Raw genomic sequence first — 20491 nt, 5'->3', positions numbered from 1 at the left:
TGTCACTAAGGACATGACAAAATAAGATTAACAGAATAGTAAAGTAATCATCATAATTTCCTTGGCACACTGGCATGACTTATTGGGACACTTGGATCAATTAGAACTGGGCTTAATGTAATCACTGCCTTTTTTCATTGTACCATTGCAAATTTGTATTTGTCTATATCGGATTTAGTGTTGTTTCTCTTCACCTTTATAGTCGGTTTTCAAATAATATAAAAATACTCTACTCAGATTCAACAGTGCTGATCATGGGAAATTTCCACTTCATTGACAACCACATTAAAAAATATTTTACAAAGAGCAGAACCGTTTAAAGAAGGCTGAACGACAAATGCCCTCGTCTGCAGATTTGGAGGGAAGCAGAGAAGCACTGGGTGCTGATTTGACTGAATCACTCAAAGATGACAGCTTTATTTTAAATAAATAAATAAATAAAGTAGGACGTTTGAATATATCATCCGTAAAGTGCCTCGAAAAATCTCTAAAATCTCAGATTGAAATGTTGTGTGTGGGTGGATAATTCCCCAAAGCCCATCTTCATCTGTGTCTAGCTGGTTGATTTTCACGCAGCCACAAGGATTTGTCTCTGAACCACGGTGCAGAAATGGGACAGAAAGAAGATACTCATCCTGCTTCTGATAAAAAACCCTAATGAATATATGTAGGCTTACACGATAGCCCTGCAGGAGAAACTGAATGAAGTCTGCCAAGCCTGACATACTCTACACTGAATGCAGATACATTGTAAAAATCAGTCTTTTGTGTGATTTGAAGATGCAAACCTGGGGGGAAGAAAAAGTAGGACAAGACATATCAGTGTGTGAATGATGTTTGCTTTTTGCATAAACCTGCAAAAAAAAGTGCTAATTCTCTCTCTAGAACCCCCATTAAACATCTTTTCCAGGGCCTTTCTCCACTCTGAGCTTAGTACATTTCACCGATCCCCACACACAGACTACAGATGTAACATTACACTGCTCTGTGTAGGTACTAAAGTGGGATTAAGCAGAGATTAACAAGCTCTTCTTAATTCTATTAAGTCGAACGTACAGGTCCACCAGTGGAGAGGCTCCAACATATAATAATGTAAGAACACAGAAAATGTGCTGCCATAAAGAAAGACAATATAACGTATGTTGAAAAAAGTTTATTGTAAGGTATCAAACAAACTTGTTATCCACAGTAAGCTAATTAGTCTTGGAGTATAACAATTACAACAATTATAACAGAATAAGTAGAAGTATGGAGGTAAATTCATAAGCAACACCCCCCTCTTCAGTTTTCAGATGGTTCCTTCCAGTGTAATAAGAAGATGGGAAAGTGAAGAACCTGAGGTAAAGCTGTGATTGAAAAATAAATACAAGTACACACATACGTCATTCAAAATATTCTGATAAACAGTTTGCCATCAAAGGTATATTCACACAACAGTACACATGCTACAGTTTCTACAGAATTATTTAAATTGTATTATTTTGTTTCATTTTCTTTTCTGCATTCGTTTTTGAACACAGTTTTATTTTGGCCTGATTATTCCCGACTTTTGTGATTATGTCACAATCTTCAGCTTTTGCCGACTTAGAAGAAGAAAAAGAAAAATCTGTGTAAAAGAGTTTGTAGCAATTTCTGTGAACTTACTTTTTTTTTTAATTTAAATGGATCTCACTGTGCATCATGACCCCTCAGACAGGGTTTTTACACAGGCCTGGAAGGCATCCATCAGATCTTTACAGGTCTCCATCCCCTTGTCTCTGACACTGAAACACAATGTGAGATTTAAAAAAACACACTCATCAGTCTCTTCTCTTTAGGACCTTAATTTGAACTTGTGCTAATATGAAGACATGTAAAGCAAATGAACCCATCTGAAGCTAAATAGGAATATTTCTAAATATAGTCCACATCAAAGGGATTACTCAAATTGGGTCTGATAATAATATATTTCAACTCAGCCTCCACCGTGGCTTTTATCTGCCTTTGGTGGAGTACGAGAAGATGAGTGAGTAATCTGTAGAGCAGCTGTACTGACAGTAATCACTGCTGCACGTGGACACGGACTAAATATCTTCTTGCATGCACGTAACATGAACCAGCCAGCTGGAATGTACTGGTCCTCTTCAATAGGGTATACAAGTGGAAGTCTATTTTAAACCTCATATATATTTATGCTTCTCAAGACATTACAGTATGGGTCCCATTTGGATGTTGTTATGTTTAAAACTAGTATGAACTCTAAGTGCAGTCTGTAGATCTCCCCACAGACACTTAAACTGGTTGACATGTTAATGTGGGCGCTGGCTATTGTGCATAAAATGACAGGAAAGTGGCCAGATTATTAACCCAAATCCAAACACGGTTCATAAATCTTACTCGAGAGCACATTATACAAGGATATTTTATTCACGCACTGTCACACCGATTGGAAACAGCAATCAAGATCACTGATTCATTTTACGACTTTGAATGCAAGCACGGATTAAAAAAGAACTTTTATTCCTGTCAGAACTCACCATTTGTCAGAGTCCTCTTTGATTACCTGGCATGGTGCTGGCACAGCGTCGGCAAAGTCTGGCATTTTGACAGGAGAGAGAGTGGAGTTTGTGGAGGTGTGCTGCTGCAGGAGCTGCAGTCAAATATGGTTACGCTTTAAAAGGGATGGAGGGACACAGGCGGGAGGGAGGTAAGGGAGGAGGGGAGGAGGCATGACAGTGACGGTGTGTGAGAAGCTTAAGAAAGGAAAAAGTCAGGAAGTTAGGAGAACGTTATTTAGGAAGCGACTTTAATTTTGTTCCTTTTTTTTAGTGTGTTCAGTTGAGTTTTGTGCCACTCTTACTCCTTTCACTTCCCAGTTTATTTACATCACTGTATATTAAGTACCTAATTCTTTAAATTCCCTTATCCCATTCTTTTGTTTGGCTGTCCTGCTAATGAATATGCAGATAACTGACCTTTTAAATCAACCACTGAGCATTACAAAGGTCCCCTAATGCATCCAAAATACTCACTACAGGGGGGGGTTAGCTTAAAAGATACCGGGGTTCCTGACTTTGTTTTAAAATGTTTTGTTGGCTTAAGGGGGCTGAGCTGAGAGTTTAACCAAAACAAGGTGGCTTTTAAAGGCAGTTAGTGTTAGTGTTTTTAATGCTACCAAAGGTAAAAAAAATACCTGTTTTTTCTTTTAACTCATCTTGACAACATTTTTCACACGCACACATAATTTAAGAAATCATACGCACTCAGCTGTTTCTTCGACAAACTATAACCCACAATGGCAACATATGGAAATTTTGAAAGTTATTTTGTAGCCATAGTTATAATGTAAGATTTTACAGACTCTCATCATAATAATTATTAAAACTAAGGGAAAATACAGGGAATAATAGGAATAGTTCCCCAGAGCAGCTTCTTAACCAAAATTATGCATTTGATTGATAGAAATCAGATATAGATATAAATCTTATTGGCTCACACAGTCCAAGAATAACTGATTATGATGCCTTTTCCCCCACTTCCCGCTGATTTCCCCCAAAAATCAGCATCCCATCATTTGGTGTTACAGTTAATTTCACAGTGTCACAGGATACAGCTTTCAACATAACAGAATAGGTACCAGCATGATGTGTCCTCTTTGCATGCTACAGATAAAAGAGGGCATGACAAAACATTGGTGATATTTGCCACCTGTGCTTTTAAGCGGTATTTACAGTATGTGGTTATATTTAACTTGGCCACTAGAGGGCAACAAACATCCATATTCACACAATAATGTGAATAATAACCTGCACAAATAGGCCTCCAGAGCGTGTGCATCATGGGCACACAAAGGGGTCCACATCTACATTCGGCAGTGACTCATTTAAAAGCCCGTTCACCTTTTGTGTAACTTCGCTAATACCTCATCTTGGTTGCATCTCGGCGGATGTGGGCAGCGTTTGGAGACAATGGCAAGTTATTATGATAATCAAGCCAATTAAAGTATCTCACGAAGCCGTGCTCAAGAGCGTGGACCTGTGTCTCAGCGCCACTGAACCCTCCTACTTTATAATGACTGTAGAATCCAGTGTGCCATCTGCTGGTGTAAAAGAATATGTGCATTGTGGGGTCTGGCAGACAGGTTCTCCAAATAATAAGATTAGCAAGAAAAAAAAGAAAGATCTAAACAGATCTTGGCATGATAAAGATTATGGAAGGAAGACGGTACTTAGAGTTTAAATGATTAGAGACAAACTGCAGCTTAATTAAATGATTTCATGAAGCATCTCTTTGGAAGCAGGAAATGCCTCTGTACCTCAAAGTAGCTGGACATTTTGGATGCGAATGTGTAAAGTAACTGATGGAGGCCCGTAAATCTGATAATTACAGGGATTTTTTTGTTGCACTCGAACGCGTCTAAGCAAATCGCAGCATTCGCGGCGAGCAGGTGACTATTTTGTGTAAATTGATACGTAAAGGTTCAGAAAGGTAACAAAAAAAATCTAGAATTTGAGCAGGGCTAGTTGGCAAACTGAAAAGCGTGAATGGAGGTCACCGCAGACAGTGAGTGAGTCTCGGCGGAGACACAGAAAGGGGGAGAGGGAGGACGGACAAGCGGCCAGCCGCCTTCAAAAATGGCGTCTCCGGAGGAAAATGAGTAAAAAATATTAAAACGCGGCCTGCTTTCTTTACACTTCCTCGTTTGGGCTTTAAGGTTTTTCGTGCTCTGGTGGATTTTTTTCTCTCGTGAGCAACCTCGTCGTCGCTTTTACTTGTATATACCAAAAGAGAAATATGGGGAGCGAGCATTTGGGGAAATAAAAGCAGCCCCGTTTTATTTTGATGCGTCGTTACTGACAGCTAGCATCTGCTGCTAGCTCAACAGCTCTGCTCCTAAAGGGGGGGTGGGAACGATTTCGCATGCAAGGGAGGAAAAAAAGGGGGAAGAGGTTTTCAAATTGTGGATTTCTTTGCTCGTCTACTGGGGCTGATTGCTACCAACGTGGCTTGTCGATTGCAATCTTTTCTCGTGCTAGCAGCCTAGCCAAAACTAGCTGAAAGAAAAGGGGAGGAGAGACGGTGGAAAAAGGACGCATTCAAGTCAAATGTTTATCAGCATTTCGCCCATCACCGGCCAAATCCGCGGCATCTTCATCATGACCGTGACTGGTTTCAGACTAAATCTGCATTCGTGGAAATGATAAATGTGAAAGGTTTAGGAATAGGAGAAAGACTGGCTTTTTTGGAGGTGGTTGGATTATAACCCCGTAGACCCCCCTCTTTTTTCATCCAGCTTTCTCCTCCTCCCCTCCATTTCTCTTTCAATATGCTGTTTTCCACTCCTGAGGACTTGCTTATGAAACCGGGGAAAATAGTCTGAAAACGAGAACGTGAGAGACTGGATTTTTTTTTCCGTAACCTGCCCTGCGACGTTCTCGTTGCTTTCATCCTCATCGCACACACTGTACACCACATAAATGGATAGAAATTACCCGGGAACAGGATTCGGTGATTTGGGCGCAGGAGCAGGATGGAGTTACGAGAGAACGGCAAAAGCAAGGTATGCATTGGATTCAGACAATGTGCATGCATTAGTGCTACTTTGCACGGTGTGACCCATGTAAACAAATTGTCGCCATTCACGTATAGACCCATGCCTTGCTATTATGTGTAATGCATTGTCATCCAAACAGTTGCATAGTAATAATATTATAAACAGGAATGGATGAGTGTGTGTCGTGGGGGTGGGCGGGGTGGAGAAAGGAAAGGTAGGGGAAATGAACTGAATGTGATTGACAGACGTGGGTTTTTTAGGTAGACCTGGCAGGGTGGAGGAGGTAGTGGTGGTGGTGGTGGTGATGGTGGTGGGGGGGGGGGGGGGGGAGGAGGATGTCTGGAGTATCCATAGGAATTATTGTTCCCTGTGTGCAGGCCTGGACACAAACCCCCGATAGATGGATAGAAATTCATTGGATTGATAGGATCTGGGAAAGAGTGCAGACGCAGCAAAGCCATTCCAGCAGCACCCCCGAACAGACATCAACAAGATGAACTGATGCATATTAACGAGAGGATGCATTTAATTAAAGATTTCTTAAATAACCACATCTTAAAGAGGCGAAAAAAGGGGAAGGAAATTATTCACACAAGGCTAACGCAACAATCATAATTGAGGTTTTGGCTGTCTTTTTCGCCAAGCATGATCCAAATTGTGTTTTTTTTTTTGTTTTTTGTTTTTTAAATTTTGGATGATTTGGGTTCATTTGCATAATAAATTGCCCCACATCCACTCTTGCGTCAAACATGCAGCTTGTCGTTTGCCTGAATAGTAAATTTCAATAAAATTAGGCCAAGGGTGAATGCATTTGGTGGTAGTGAAAATCGGCTGGACCCTGTAAGGATGCCTCTGTCTTTTTTAGCTTTGATTAGCCCTGAGAGCTAGCGCTCTGTTGCAGGGATGTGTATCGAGGCCTGTGCATGCAAACGTCATTGCCTCATGTATAGAGGCACATGTGTGATATTTAAACCCAGATGTAGCAGCCGGATCACACTCGAAAGCCTTCGCGGTCCCTCGGGGAATAATATTTGATGAAACAAACCTAGCTAGTTGCTGATGTTTGCATGCAGCTTAGCATGCATTTGCGTCGGCTTGCACCATCCAGCTGTTAGCTCCATCATCATAATCAGTGCTTACAAGCATATTAATCAGTTGTCTTTGGTGCTCAGTAAGGAAACTGTATTTTTCACTCGGCTCACTTCCACGCGTTGGTTACCCATGCTTTATGTAAATGCAAGGCTGGCCTTGCAGTTTGGGCCTAGTATCTGCATTTCTACCATAGCTGCTGTGCTCTGCTAGGCGGTGCTAACAGCAGCACAAAATGTTAGCATGTCATCTGGTTAGCCAGGCAGCCACGCATTTCATCTCTCTTTTGTAAAGCACAGTACTGCCAGTGGAAGCTTTTAAGATTTAAGCAGGGAGTTGATTTAGATTGGGGAAATTACAAATTATGCAATGAGTGTGTCTTCTGATTTCATTATAGTAATTGCAAATTAGCTGTTCTTTTATTTTTGCATAGCATGTATACAGCTTTTTTTTTTTTTTTTAAAACATTTGCATATGGTTTAATACATTTGGATGTAATGAACAATTCTGTAATCCAATAGTTATCAGAGATTTGCTTTACACCTGTAGATCACGTCCAAGCGTGAAGATATAAAGGGTATGCCCCTAATGAGTAGGGCTGGATGTAACATCATTCATTAAATGAGCGACCTGCATATTAGATGTGTTTTTAAAAGGTAGACCCCAGATCAGGAAGTGTTTCCTCATGGGTCACGTTGTGAGAACAGATTATGTTTTCATAAATTCTCATATGAGTGAAATTACTGACAGTTCACAACCCCTCCTCACCCATCCTCTCTACTCCCATGTCTTCCCAGTCTTGTATATGGGAGTTCCAGATCATCCCACCCAGAGTCTGAGCTCCTTCACCGGCAAGCTTACGCCACCCCACACCCTCTGCAGGGCTATGCCACCAATCACCACCCAGGGAGCTCTGGCCAAGGCGGAGCTTGGGGAGCAGCTGGACGGAGTTTGGGTAAGATAAATGTCATACCTTCCATGTCACCACCATAAGGGGCCCTGGCAATGAATTATTGTGTCTGTCCATACAGGCCCTGGCAGATTATTGTCATTGAAAAATGTGCACATTATCACTTGGATGAGTCAAAGCCTTGGATGTTGAAGCTTGTGCTCATTCTCATACGTTTTTTTTTTTTTTTTTTTCCAATGGCTTATGAATTATGTATTTTTTTTTTTAGATACAGCTGGAACTTCTACAGTTCCCTTTTATATTCTTTGCTTTACATCAGGTTTGCCAAATAAACCTCTCGAGAAGTTAAACCTAATTTTCTTACTTTACGTACATCTGAGCAACTGGCTTTTTTTTTTTTTTTTTTTTTGTTAAATTGATTGATAATTTTTATTAATTAATTAATTAATAAAAAATGCAATCTTGATCTTAATCAGTGAATAAATGTTTCATTGTTCTGTCTTTCTTTTCTAAAGGTTTGTCTGGGCTGTTTGACACTGGCCTCCACCACGCCAGCCCCTCTGCTCCCGATGCCTCTGTCATGAATCTGATCTCAGCCCTGGAGTCCCGGGGTCCCCAGCCTCCGCCCTCTGCCTCCTCCCTACTATCCCAGTTCCGCACGCCATCCTGGCAAACAGGTGGGGCTATGTTAGATCTTCCCTGATGTGCTGACATTCAAACAGGCCCCATAGTCAATATGACATTTAAAAAAACGCCCAATGTTTGCCCATCATTATTATTCTGAGTGTGTGACTATGTGTGTTTTATCAAATATTTATTGTCCTTGTCTATAGTTTTCCCTTTGACTTGATTAATTTTAAATCCTCTTTTTTGTTTTACTAATTTATGTCAGATTTTGAAATGATAGCTTGAAGGTTACTGAGTAATTTTGCAATGTCTTCCTTTTCCTAACAGCGATGCACACGCCTGCTCCTCCTGAACTATTCATCTCGGGAGCCCTTCCTGGCTCTGGCTCTTTTCCCTCCTCCTCAGCTCTATCAGCCTATCAGCATCCGGCTTCCTTCTCCAGCCGTTCATTCCCTGGTGCCTCCCTTTCCCTCCAGGACACACCCACTTTCAGTCCAACATCCAATGGTCTGCTCTCCCCACATGACCCCCTAATACACATAAAAGCCCCATCTCAGTCAAGTCTGGGATTTGATAGACTCCTGTCCTCACAGGGTGCGGCTGCAGCTGCTTACAGGGGCAGTCAGGATCCCACAGGTGCCACATCAGCCCAAGCGTCCTCTGCCAGGCACCTGCAGTCACACCAGTTCAACTTGCTGTCATCACAGCTACAGGATCAGTCCTCCCAGCTGTATAATCCGTCAGTCTTTCCCTCAGCCCAGCCCCAGCCTCAGTCTCAGTCCCAGTCTAACTCTGCTCAGGAGAGGGCCGTGCCTCGGCAGGACAGCGTTATCAAACACTACCAGCGCCCCACGCCAGCTCAGTCGCAGCTCTCGTCCTCTGCTGCCCACTCTCTTCAGCACTACCTCGGCTGTTCAGGGCCTGGGTACCAGCAGATCGCCACCCATCACAGGCATGCTGGACTTTCTTGCAGTCCGTTGGGAGACCAGAGCCCCTCATCTGACCACAAGCCCACCTCCCGCACTGAGCAGTATCGGTCAATTAATCAGCCTCCCTATTCCTCCTCTTCCTCCTCCTCCTCTTCCTCCTCAGCTGGGAAAGGTACCAAAAGCAGCTCGAGCAGTGGCTATTCTTCTGGCAGTTCTGCATCATCTTCCAGAACTCCTCACACTCCCCCTTCGGCTTCATCCACCTCCTCTTCCTCCTCTTCCTCTTCTGCCACCTCTGGGGCTCATCCTTCCAACTCGATTCCCACCTCCACTTCCAGTGCAGCCCCTTCCAGGCAACAGCCACCCCCTCAGCCAGCTCCGCCTCCTCCAGCCCCTCAGCAGCAGCCTCCTGCCACCTCTACATCAGCTCCCCAATCTCTTCCAAAATCCTGCCTCTCAGGCTATGGCTCTCCTGTCCCCCCAGTGAAGACCCCCACATCTGCTCTAACTGGTCAGACCCCACCGCAGCAACAAACACAGTCATATTCCCCTAATCAACCCCCCACATCTCACCTGGCTCAGTCCTACGGAGGCTTTAGTTCACCACAAGCTCAAGACTTGAGCTCAGGTACTGGAGGGAAAGGCTATGGAAGTCTGGGAGGACGAAGCCAGTCTTATTCCACTGATCTATATGGAACTGACTCTGCTTATGGATCACTTCCATCCTCTCTGGGTGGAGCTGGAAGCCCATCGCTAGGCTATGGAGCCCCAGGCCACTCACCTGCCCTTCTAAGGTCAAGTGGTTCGTCAGGCAGTGGAGCATCTGGGGGAGGAAGCAGCAGTGGCACAGGAAGTGGAAACTCTGGGTCAGGGGGAGGAGCAGGAAATGGTCTCACCAATGAGAGAGGTGGAGGAGGTAGTGGAGGTGCGTCTTACCATATCCCAGACTCCAGCCCCTCTCCATCAGGCAACTCTGGCATCATCCGTCCAGGGTTGCACTCTCCAGTACCCAACTGCCCTACTCAATCTCCAGGAGGACCAGGCTCAAATAAATACATTTCCTCAGTTCTCTCCCCGACTTTCTTAGCCTCCCCACAAGGCTTCCCTGACACCAGAGGTCCCAGCTCCCAACCTCAGTCGTATCACTCCACCTCCTCCAAGACGAAGGCGGACACTTCTATGCTAGGCGTGGGTTCTCAGAGATCTCAAGAGGAAGTAGATGACGATGATGAGTTCTTGATCCAACATCTGTTGCAAGCCCAAGCGAGCCCTGCTCCTCAGGCTGCTCATCACCATCCTCAACAACAGCCCCAGCAGACATCTCAACAAACACAGCCTCAGCCCCAGTCAGTGCCCCCAACCACTGATTCAGGCAAAGGGATGAGCTATGACATGAGTAAGACTCCTGAGGAGAGGTACCACCCGCAGAGTGTCATACGTACCCACAGTGCCACAACCACTGCTGGAGTAGGAAATGCAGGTTCTGGAGGGTCCATCTCAGGGCTGGATAGCCAGCTGGAGATGTCACTGAAGAAACAACAGCAGCAACATCAACAACACCACCATCAACAGCAGCAGCAGCAAAGGAATGAGCGCTCCGTGGGAAGCAGCAGGAGCAGCGGTGGGAGAGGCAGCGCTGAACAAGTACACTCCCACCTCCATCACCATGATAACTTAGGCTCCGTAGTCCACTATGGCCGGGGCGACCCATACACTCAGCACTCCCTCGCTCCCCAGCACTCCTCACACACTCAACATGTGTCCTCACACTCGCAGATACCACCACACACCCAAATGGAGCTCCAGAAGAAGCCACAGGAGCGTGCAGAAATCCCTTATCCACGGAAAACACCTGAGATCCAACAGCAGCATTCCCAGTCTCAAGCTGCTGCGTCCCTGATGGACTCTCCCACCGATCAGTCCCGTCAGCCGCCACATCTGCTCCAGTCGGTGCTGTCTCACACCACCCGCAACAAGATGGAGCCCCATCCACAGCACCACAAGATGGACTCTCATCGGCAACACCAACAGCATCAGCAGCACCCCAAAATGGACTCCCATCCTCAGCACCAACAGCACCAGAAGATGGACTCCCACCAACATCAGCAGCACCACAAAATTGACTCTCATTCACAGCATCAGCAGCACCATAAAATGGACTCTCTCCCCCAGCAGCAGCAGCACTCTATTAGCCAACAACAAGCTGTAATGGATAATACTGGTGGGAGACTTGGCTCGAGTAAACACCAGCCTCAGTCTCAGTCCCAAGCCACCCAGCTCCAGCTTCAGCTGCAGTCCCAAGCTTTGGAGGTAGCAGCGGCTCACTACAACCACGGGCCCCCTCCACATCAGCACGAGCAGAGCCAGGTCAAACAAAGCTCTGTGGTCTCTTCCCTGGACATGCTGGAGCGCTCCCTCTCCCAAACCTCCAGCACAGACGTCGCAGTTGCAGAAGACAGACGTGGCGGACCGGGCAGCGCAGGAAGGAGCGGAGCGAGTGGCGAGCGCCACCGACAACAGCAGCAAGAGCAGCAGAGGCAGCATGCGCCCCACCATCAGCCTCCCCAAACCCACCACTCGCAGCAGCATTCAGCCTCTGAACTCCACTCCTTCCTTACGGAGCCTGACATCGGCTTATCTACCCCGTCTCACATGCATCACCTTTCCCAGCACCACGCGCAGCAGCAGCAGCATCCGTCCTCGCAACACCAACAAACCCACTCTCACCACCCACATACACAGCCCCACCCTCAGCAGCCTCCTCACCCTCATCATATACCCCCACCTTCTGCTTCGGCCCTCTCGCAGCCTCAGCCTGACCCACAGCAGCCGCTCTCAGCCCAGCTCACCCCTCAGCAGAGCCAGCTGGACCAGCAGCGCTCAGAACAGCACCAGTTTGACACGGTCAGCCCCGTGGAGAAAGCAGACCAGAATCAGCAAAGTAATCGCTTTGTACCCTTAACATCTATCTGCTTCCCAGACTCCCTGCTTCAGGATGAAGACCGCTCCTTTTTTCCAGGAATGGAGGACATGTTTTGCGCAGAGGACTACAAGTCTAGCTGTGCTGGTGGTGCAGGACCAGGGCAGGAAGAGATGAATGAAAGCCACACCGGGCAAGAAGGAATGGATGCACTGAAAGCGGGACAGAGTGCAGGTGGAGCAGGGGGAAGCAGTGGCCCAAGTTATGACATAATGGGTCATCATGGTGGAGACCAGGGTTATGAACCTTACTGTCATGGCTTGGATGAACCTACCAACAACACCATGACCCTGGATCTAGACTCCCTTAAAACACATGAGCTGCCTTCAACTGTCAACACTGAGCAGCTAGGTTTGATACAGTCACAGGCCCCAGCGATGGGTATGACCTCCAATACAGCTGGTCCCAACAATTCTGGAGCTAAAATGTCCTCAGGGCCTGGAGGAACTAATGCGGGACCTGGTTCTGGAGGTCTCCAGTCTCCCATTTTTTGCTCATCTCGTCCCAAGAAGCTCCTTAAGTCTAGCTCTTTCCACCTGTTAAAGGAGCGCAGGGACCCCAACACACTGCCTAAGAAAAGTTATGCTCAAGAGTACGAGTTTGAAGACGATGAGGATAAAGCCGACCAGCCAGCTGACATCCGGCTGAATAGCCGGAGACTCCCGGACTTGTTGCCGGATTTGGTGTCCAGCTGCAGAAAGGGAGGAGGAGGAAGTGGCTCTCTCAGCCCTTTAATGGGTGACATTGATTTCTACCACTCCTCTGGCTACTCGACTATGGGTTCACACACACTCCTGCCTCCAGAAGGACCCAAGAAGAGAGGCCGAAAGCCCACTAGGCCCAAAAGAGAGGGTCCTCCAAGGCCAAGAGGGAGACCCCGCATCCGTCCTATGCCTGAGCCGTACACTCCAAGAGGGATGATGGGGGAGATGGGCGGAATGACAGTAGGAGGGGGATTCAGCGTAGAGGGGCGAGGGAGGGGTAGGGGCCGTGGAAGCCGAGGCAGAGGAGGAAGAAGGGAGGATATGTATATAGAAATGAGCGGGAAGGAGCCGGATCAGATGCACCACCATCACCTCCATCAGCAGCAGCAGCCTCCACAGCAGCTCCATCACCAGCCACAGCAGCAGCAACAGCAGCAGCATGAGCCAATTCCACCTCTCAAGGTCAGTGGGATTCTGCCAGGAAAAGGCAGGTTTGACGCTAATAAAAGTACAAAGCAAACACTAGTTTTTTTGTTTGTTTTGTTTTTTTATTGTGGTCTGATGGTGGTCACTGTAAAATCCCATATAAAAGAAGGGGTTCACATATAAGCCCTGACTTTAAATAACGTAGATTTACTGATGTGATAGCAGGGAGTGTTACCTGTGTGTGGATGCTTCTTATTGGAGTTGTGAGCCAGCTGAAGGTTGCTGTTTGTGTTTTGGTTTTTTTTCCTCTCTGTCTCCGTTTCATTATTAGTCACTGTCCTCCATTTTTTTTCCTAGTTATTATACCTGATTATTTCTTAAATTTAAAATTAATTTATCTTAGGTTTCTAGATTTTTGCCAACTACGCCTTTACATTCATGCAAAAATACAATTAATATGAGGTTTATTCTCTTTTTATTTTCAGATCAAGTTACCCATTGGTACTCTGTCCTCCTCTGATGCTTTGCTGCGGACAGATTCTTTGTCTGGCACGGACCCTGCTTTGTCAGACGGCTCAGTTGGCTCTGCTCCCTCACTTGGTTTAAGTCCCGGACCTCCCTGCAGCACTGAAAGCACCAGAAGTCAGGACAAGATCAAACAGAAAAGCCAGATGATGGGTGAAGGAGTGGATGACGAGGGGCTGGAGGAAAGGGTAACGGCTACAGGATTTCATTTTCGCTGTGTGAAGAAGAAAATGTTGAAAATTGCTCAGGCTGAATTTAAATGAACATAATTTGACTTTGTGGCTCGATAGTTTTTGTATTTGATCTGAATTAGAGGTTCTTGTTTTGTCTTTCTTTTAGGGGGATGAGAAGGACTCTGAGTCCAAGGCTGGTTTTGTTGCTTCATTTCTGGATTTCCTGAAAACGGGAAAGAGACATCCAGGCTTGGACATCTCACCGGGAATGGAACCTGACAATGGTGAAACTTCACCCTGTAAATCAGGAGGACTACGCTCACTGTCTCCTGCACCACCTCCACCACCACCACCACCCCCATTCGGGGATGGTGAAGGTAATGGAGGTCTGGCTTTGGGCAACTGCCCCAGCCCCAAGCGTTTAGAAGATGAGCTAAAGAGGAATCTGGAGACTTTGCCCTCTTTCTCCTCCGATGAGGAGGACTCAGTGGGAAAGAACCAGGACCTCCAGAAGAGCATCTCCTCAGCAATTTCTGCTTTGTATGACACTCCTCAGCTGACATCAAACATCCAGCCCCCGCTACCGCCTCCCCAGTCTCAAAATCAACCAAGTCAAGGCCCTCTTACACCCGCAATGCAGCCCCCGACGCTTAGCCCACAGCCTGCCATGCACACCCCCCACACCCAGCCCCAATCCAACGAACCAGATGTCCTTCAACCAGAAGATGTAGACATGAATGAGAATAAGGAGGAAGAAGAGGAGGAGGAAGAGAATGAAGAGGAGAGAAGCACCGGTGGCGATGAAGAGAGTGATATGACGGAGGAACCACAGCTGGAGACCCTGGGTGCACCAAAGCTTGATGGTAAGAGTGGGAGTTGCCTTTTAGAAATTTAGTTTAGAAATTCCTTTAATGTGTTTGTTAAAAGAATTAATGGTATTGAATTTCTTGTCCCTCCTTCCTTCCAGCTCCTCTCCCTGAGATTCCTCCAGAACCCACAACTCCTGAACCTCCCTCTGTTCCTCCATCTCCTGCTTCATCCTCGTCTCCTTCTCACTCTCCCCTCCCTCCTCTCTCGCTCCCCTCACCCCTGCCTCCAGCAGAAGAACAACAAGAGCAGGAGGACTCCCAGCCTCCGAGCCCTGTCACCCCCACACCTCCTTCCCCCCCACCTGCACCTCCCACACTGGCTACTATCCCACAGCCTGCCACCCCTCCTCCTCCCCCTCCTCCTGCTTCAGCCCCTACTCCAGCTCCAGTCTCCCCTCCTCCTTCTGTAGCTCAGAAGGAGTCTCCCATGCCATCTCCCGAGTCCCCCGCCTCTCCAGAAGAGCCCCCAGCTCCTAAGATCACCTCGCTGCATCTTGCCCAAAAGCAAGAAGATGCTGCCATTGTTGGAGAGAGCGAGGAGGATGAGAGTGAGAGTGGAGGGGAGGGCATCTTTAGAGAAAGGGATGAGTTTGTGGTGCGTGTGGAGGACATTCGAACACTCAAGGTATTTATATCAATCTATGAATTTCTTTTTTCTTTTTCTTTTTTTCTTTTTTTTGAACCTATATATTAATCTTTATGTGGCTACGAAGGCATCAGTAGAGTTTTAAATACAGAAAAATAACTGATTGTGTGTTTGGATACAGCTGGCCCTGCAGACTGGCCGTGAGCCTCCACCCATCTGGAGGGTGCAGAAAGCCCTGCTGCAGAAGTTCAGCCCAGAGATCAAAGATGGGCAGAGACAGTTCTGTGCCACAAGCAATGTGAGTTCATCCCACGCCCTCGCTAATGTACCTTCAAACAAGTCTGTTTATATGCTCTTTAGTGTTCTAGCCATAATATCATAAAATAATGCACTGTATGCTATACTGTTAGCTTTACGCCTGTCTGTATTGTTATATCATCATCAAATTTAATGGAACTAAAAATTGTTCTTCCTTTTCTGGCTCAGTATCTTGGATACTTTGGAGATGCTAAGAGACGCTATCAGCGAATATATGTCAAGTTTCTGGAGAATGTCAACAAAAAGGACTATGTCAGAGTGTGCTCCAGGAGACCGTGGCGCAGAGCCACACCTGCTCTCAGGTAAGAATGTTCTTCATGCTGAAACCCATGCCCATAAAGAATTTGAAACAAACTAGAGTAGATCAATGATGCGACTACCATCCAATCATTTCAGATATTAGGGAAATGCATCTACAGAAGCTGGTTGTTGATGATCGAATCATCACCGTTTTTCTGGACTTTTTAACAATTGAGGACAGGATGAGTAAAAACCCCTCAATGTTATACTGTGTTGTACTAAATAAAATTGATTTCCTCATCCTACAGACGTCAGTCCCTCCCCAGAATGGCGTCCCCTCCTGCCACTCAGGTGCCATCAAGAGTAGTGGAGAAAGAGGAGAGAGTGGCTCCACCAGTCCAGCGTGAACAGAAGGAGAAAACAAGAACGGCGACCACAACAACCACGACGACGACAAAAGAACCACGAGAGAGGAAAGAGCTCTCAGCTGCTGTGCCTAAAGCTGAGGAGAAGGAGAAAAACCGGGACACAGAGAAAGAGAGGGAAAAGGAGAAGCGGGTGCAGCCGCAGCAGGAGAAAGCGGAGAAACGTGCAGCAGAGCGAGGTAGGACGAAGGAAGACAGGAAAGTGGTGGAGAGGAAGGAGAAGGAAAAGGCCGAGCGACCACCCAAGTCCAAGCCAGCCAAGGTGAAGGCAGAGCCGCCGCCCAAGAAGAGGAAGAAGTGGCTGAAGGAAGTACCTTCATCATCTGACTCAGACTCATCGGACGAGGCAGCTAGCGAAAATGAAAGTGAGACCCTTCAATTCTTTCACTGTAGATGTGTTTGTTTTGGGGTTTTTCATAATTTAATTAGTGTGATGGTAGAAGACTCCGTTTAAAACTGGTTCTCACCCACAGTGCCAGTGAAAGGTGGAGTGAACAACCGTGCCATGAGGGAGATGTTCAGGAGTTACGTGGAGATGCTGGTGAGCACGGCCCTGGACCCTGACATGATCCAAGCCCTGGAGGACACAGACGGTGAGAACCGCACGCACATCCTTCTCAACATAATTACCAGTTTTATGTTAACTGAAAAATAAAGAAATAATTATCAGATGCAATTATTAAGTGAGAAAATCTCTGCTCTAACTGGGTTAGCCTGTCTGGTAGCTCACTTTTCTCTAGCTTAAATATCTGCATTGAAACAACTGGATGGAGGTATTTTCATAAGCAGAAAGTTTGGGCAGGTTGAGTAAACATCACCGTTTCTGTCAAGTATCAGCTGCCAGGTTTTAGGTCGAAGCCTCCGGCTGGACAAACAGCCCACACGTTATGAGTTTATGAGCAGTCCAGATAAACCAGTTGTGACAGGTTAGGAGGGGAAGCCCTGGGAGTGCATGAAGAACTGCAGCCAGGGAGAGCTGCTTTCAGTTTGCTGCTGGCATTAAAATGATTGGCAGCTACATGAATGATGACTAATGAAACGTTTTTTACATTGATTGGCCATCAGATGAGCTCTACCTCCCTCCGATGAGGAAGATTGACAGCATCCTTAGCGAACAGAAGAGGAGGTTGTTGAGGAGAGTCAGCATGAGCTCTCAACACCAGGTAATCTGTGAATGTGCTGCTTATTTTTCTGTCCCTCTGGCTCACATAATAGAAGGTAATAAAAGTATTTTACACTGCTCTGTTTTACCGCCTGTAAAATATGCTGATGTTTCTGTTGGAAGAAACCTATTTACACTTTACACAAAGTCAAAGTGTCTTAAAAGGTATTTCATTTTCTTCTGGATGGATCTTTTATCATGTTAGTCACCTCCAGCTTACAATAATGCCATTTCTGCTTCCTGTGCTACTTTTGTTCACCCAAAACTCAGATTGCAGAAGGTTGCCACAACACACCAAAACATTAGTTTGTCATAATAAGAAGATTGGAATGAGGAAAAAACCTGTTTTTGTTTATGGAAATGAGAGGATGCAAATTTAATGACAGATGCCTTAAGGGTAACAAGTACCCCTGGTGGTTAAAACTGGTGGATGGGTCTCATGCTTGACTTGACATGAAGTTGTTTACTTGTTTGAGCTTAAAAAGCTGTTAAATCTGCATAATTTTTTTTAATATTTTTAACCAATTCATATCTGGATTTTTAATTATTATTGTATGGAGGGCGTTTGAAAACCACTAGACTAACAGATAACTGACACTATTTTCTTAACTAATATTTTAGTTTAATTTTTATTTCAAAAGTATAGTATTTATTTTTGTATTAGTTGAATACAATGGTTTAGCCAACTAATAACCTTGGTAGACTCTGTAACAGGATGCCTGCAGGTAAATGAAATGATCCTCGAACTCGAGGACACTGGTGTTTTTTGTGTGACTGTTTTGTGGCTGGTCCTCATTGCCCCTCTCTCTACAGGAGGTCCTGCATGCTTACCCCCAGATAATTGTAGACCCCCTGGATTCAGGAGTGGTGAGGGTCCGGCTAAGCGGCGATGCTTACAACCGCAAGACCCTCAACAGAGTCAAGAAGACCCTGCCTAAACCACAGGTGTGCATTATTTTGTGTTTGCTAAACGCTATGAATAGTTAGAAATCCCAGCATACAGCAGTACATCTGTGCACAGTTCTGTGAAATTTTGTGTGACTGTAAATTTTGTCAATCACAAAAAAGCCTTGAACCACGATAGTCACTGAAATCACTACACTGACAGAATTAATCATTACTGTGAAGGGTGGTAGGTGGACACAAACGGCTGTTGCAAGTTTCCAAACCCAGAACAGCAACACTTAATTTTACTTTACTTTTTTTTTCCTTAAATAATCTCACTAAAATTGACCCCAGCAATAATCCGAGTTCTTTTTAATAGGACCTTAAATTGTCAGCCGAGTCTTATCGGATCTACAGTCTCTACCACTCCCTGCATCATTATAAATACCACACCTTCTTACAGTGCAAGAAAGAGGTAAGAAACCATGTTGTTTCTGCTCATTTTGAAGCTTCTACTTCCATGTGTTTGGTTTGGTTACAATTGTCTCTCCTTCCATCCCATTCTCCCAGACCAACACCATTGAGCAGGCAGCTGAGGACCCGGGCCAAGAGGAAGTGGTGCAGCAGTGCATGGCCAACCAGAACTGGCTGGACAGCCTCTTCAGCTCTTTCATCGAGCTGCTCACGCTCAGCACCAAAGCCTGATTCAGCCACATAAAGACACAGACAGTGAATTAAAGTAAGAGTATTTGAAAACAAAAAAGGAAAGAGATGGATCCTACTGTACAGCCCCCTCCCCCTCCCCTCTTCAAATCTCTAAGGCCCTTGATGAACACGAGAGGGTCTGTTGACGTGACCTCGGACACTGGCCTGTTTTTTGTTTTTGTTTTTTTATTTGTTTGTTTTTTGTTTTCTTGTTGTTGATCAATGATTAAAGAAATGTCTTACTTTGTGAGAAGGGGACCCCCACTCGTGGTCACGGGGCACCGAAGGGTCAAGAGGAAACTGATTGTTTTACGGAAAAAAAAAAAAGGGAGAGAGGCAAGGTGGAAGGACAAAGAGGAGGATCGCCAAGTCAACGTGGGAGCCACTGACATCCTGTTAACTGTGTGTCATAAAGACAATAGCTCAAAGAGAAACTATTACCGCTTAGTTTTTACATAAATTATTTTTTGAAAAGACTAACATCAGCTGTTGGCTTTTGAAAAGATTAGAGGAGGGCGAGGATGCTTTTTAAAAACTGCGTGCGCCGCAAGCAGCGTGATCGGGGACTCGTCGGCAGATAGAAACCTGAAATGTGTTAATAAACGCTCTCTCTCTATCGCTATCTCTCATTCTGTGCTATGTGAAGGGCAGCACCAGTCAGCTGTGTGATAATATATAAACACATTTTTATTATTTATATGAGGAGGTTTTTAACTTAAGCTCTCACAAGTGCTGGTTTGCTGCCCTTAAATGCTTTTTTTGTTTTTTGGGTTTTTTTTATTAAGAGTTGTTTTCCACAGGTTCAGTATACAATCATAACCCACATATCCAAGTCGTCTTCCCCTCTATCCAAAAAAGACCAGACGTTGAGACAGACATGTATCAAATACAGTGGGTGTAAAATAACAGCAAAAGTAAGAAAAAAAAAAAAAAGGACGGGGAAAATAAGGAGACTCTATTTGACTCTTTACATTGTTGTGCTTCAGTTCAATCATCATTCATGCAGGTGCAAAGAAAAAGAAGTAAACTGTCCATCTCCCACGTGGGAAGGAGGAGTATAAACGAGGAATATTTAAACATGAGATAGGCATTTCATTTTTATCATTTTGATGTTTGTGCATACTATGACTTATTTTGAAAACAATCTAATTTTCCATAAAAAAAGGAAAACAAAGATGTGTAAATACTGTACAGTTCTTGATGAAATTCTTTGTCCTTCTGTACATTAACTCTCCTGTATTTGAGAAACAAATAAAAGCTGCAAAGAACAAATGGTTTCATTTTCCTATATATGCACACACATGCATATGTGTGTGCATCCATCTTAGCAGGGACATCTCAGCTTATTGAGACCTTAAGAGGAAGGTCTGTTTGGGTGGCTCTTATGTTTAAAATGAAAGTCCCA

At 45.2% G+C, this 20491-nt stretch overlaps 1 protein-coding gene and 1 long non-coding RNA gene across 2 annotated transcripts; one reads left to right on the top strand and one right to left on the bottom strand.

Annotated features, from left to right (window-relative positions):
• Positions 1-1171: 1171 nt before the first annotated feature.
• LOC146381740 (uncharacterized) lies at positions 1172-2908 on the bottom strand. The gene is made up of 3 exons (XR_014801151.1): positions 2517-2908; positions 1645-1763; positions 1172-1346 (listed from the first exon to the last, which is right to left on the bottom strand). It is a non-coding gene; the product is annotated as an uncharacterized LOC146381740 (long non-coding RNA).
• A 1182-nt stretch (positions 2909-4090) lies between these two features.
• prr12a (proline rich 12a) lies at positions 4091-20358 on the top strand. The gene is made up of 15 exons (XM_084937810.1): positions 4091-5539; positions 7420-7577; positions 8048-8209; positions 8487-13234; positions 13684-13911; positions 14063-14759; positions 14864-15390; positions 15533-15649; positions 15838-15971; positions 16218-16699; positions 16808-16927; positions 17400-17497; positions 18310-18441; positions 18761-18856; positions 18952-20358. Exons 1-15 carry the CDS (start codon positions 5457-5459, stop codon positions 19084-19086), a joined length of 7917 nt encoding a protein of 2638 aa, XP_084793936.1. The 5' UTR covers positions 4091-5456; the 3' UTR covers positions 19087-20358.
• Positions 20359-20491: the final 133 nt, after the last annotated feature.

Source organism: Perissodus microlepis, chromosome 8, assembly GCF_051167445.1.
Source record: "Perissodus microlepis isolate ML-2025 ecotype Zambia chromosome 8, ASM5116744v1, whole genome shotgun sequence".
In the NCBI taxonomy this organism is placed as follows: Eukaryota; Metazoa; Chordata; class Actinopteri; order Cichliformes; family Cichlidae; genus Perissodus; species Perissodus microlepis.
The sequence above is the reverse complement of the archived record's forward strand: the minus strand, read 5'-3'. Positions and strand labels throughout refer to the sequence as shown.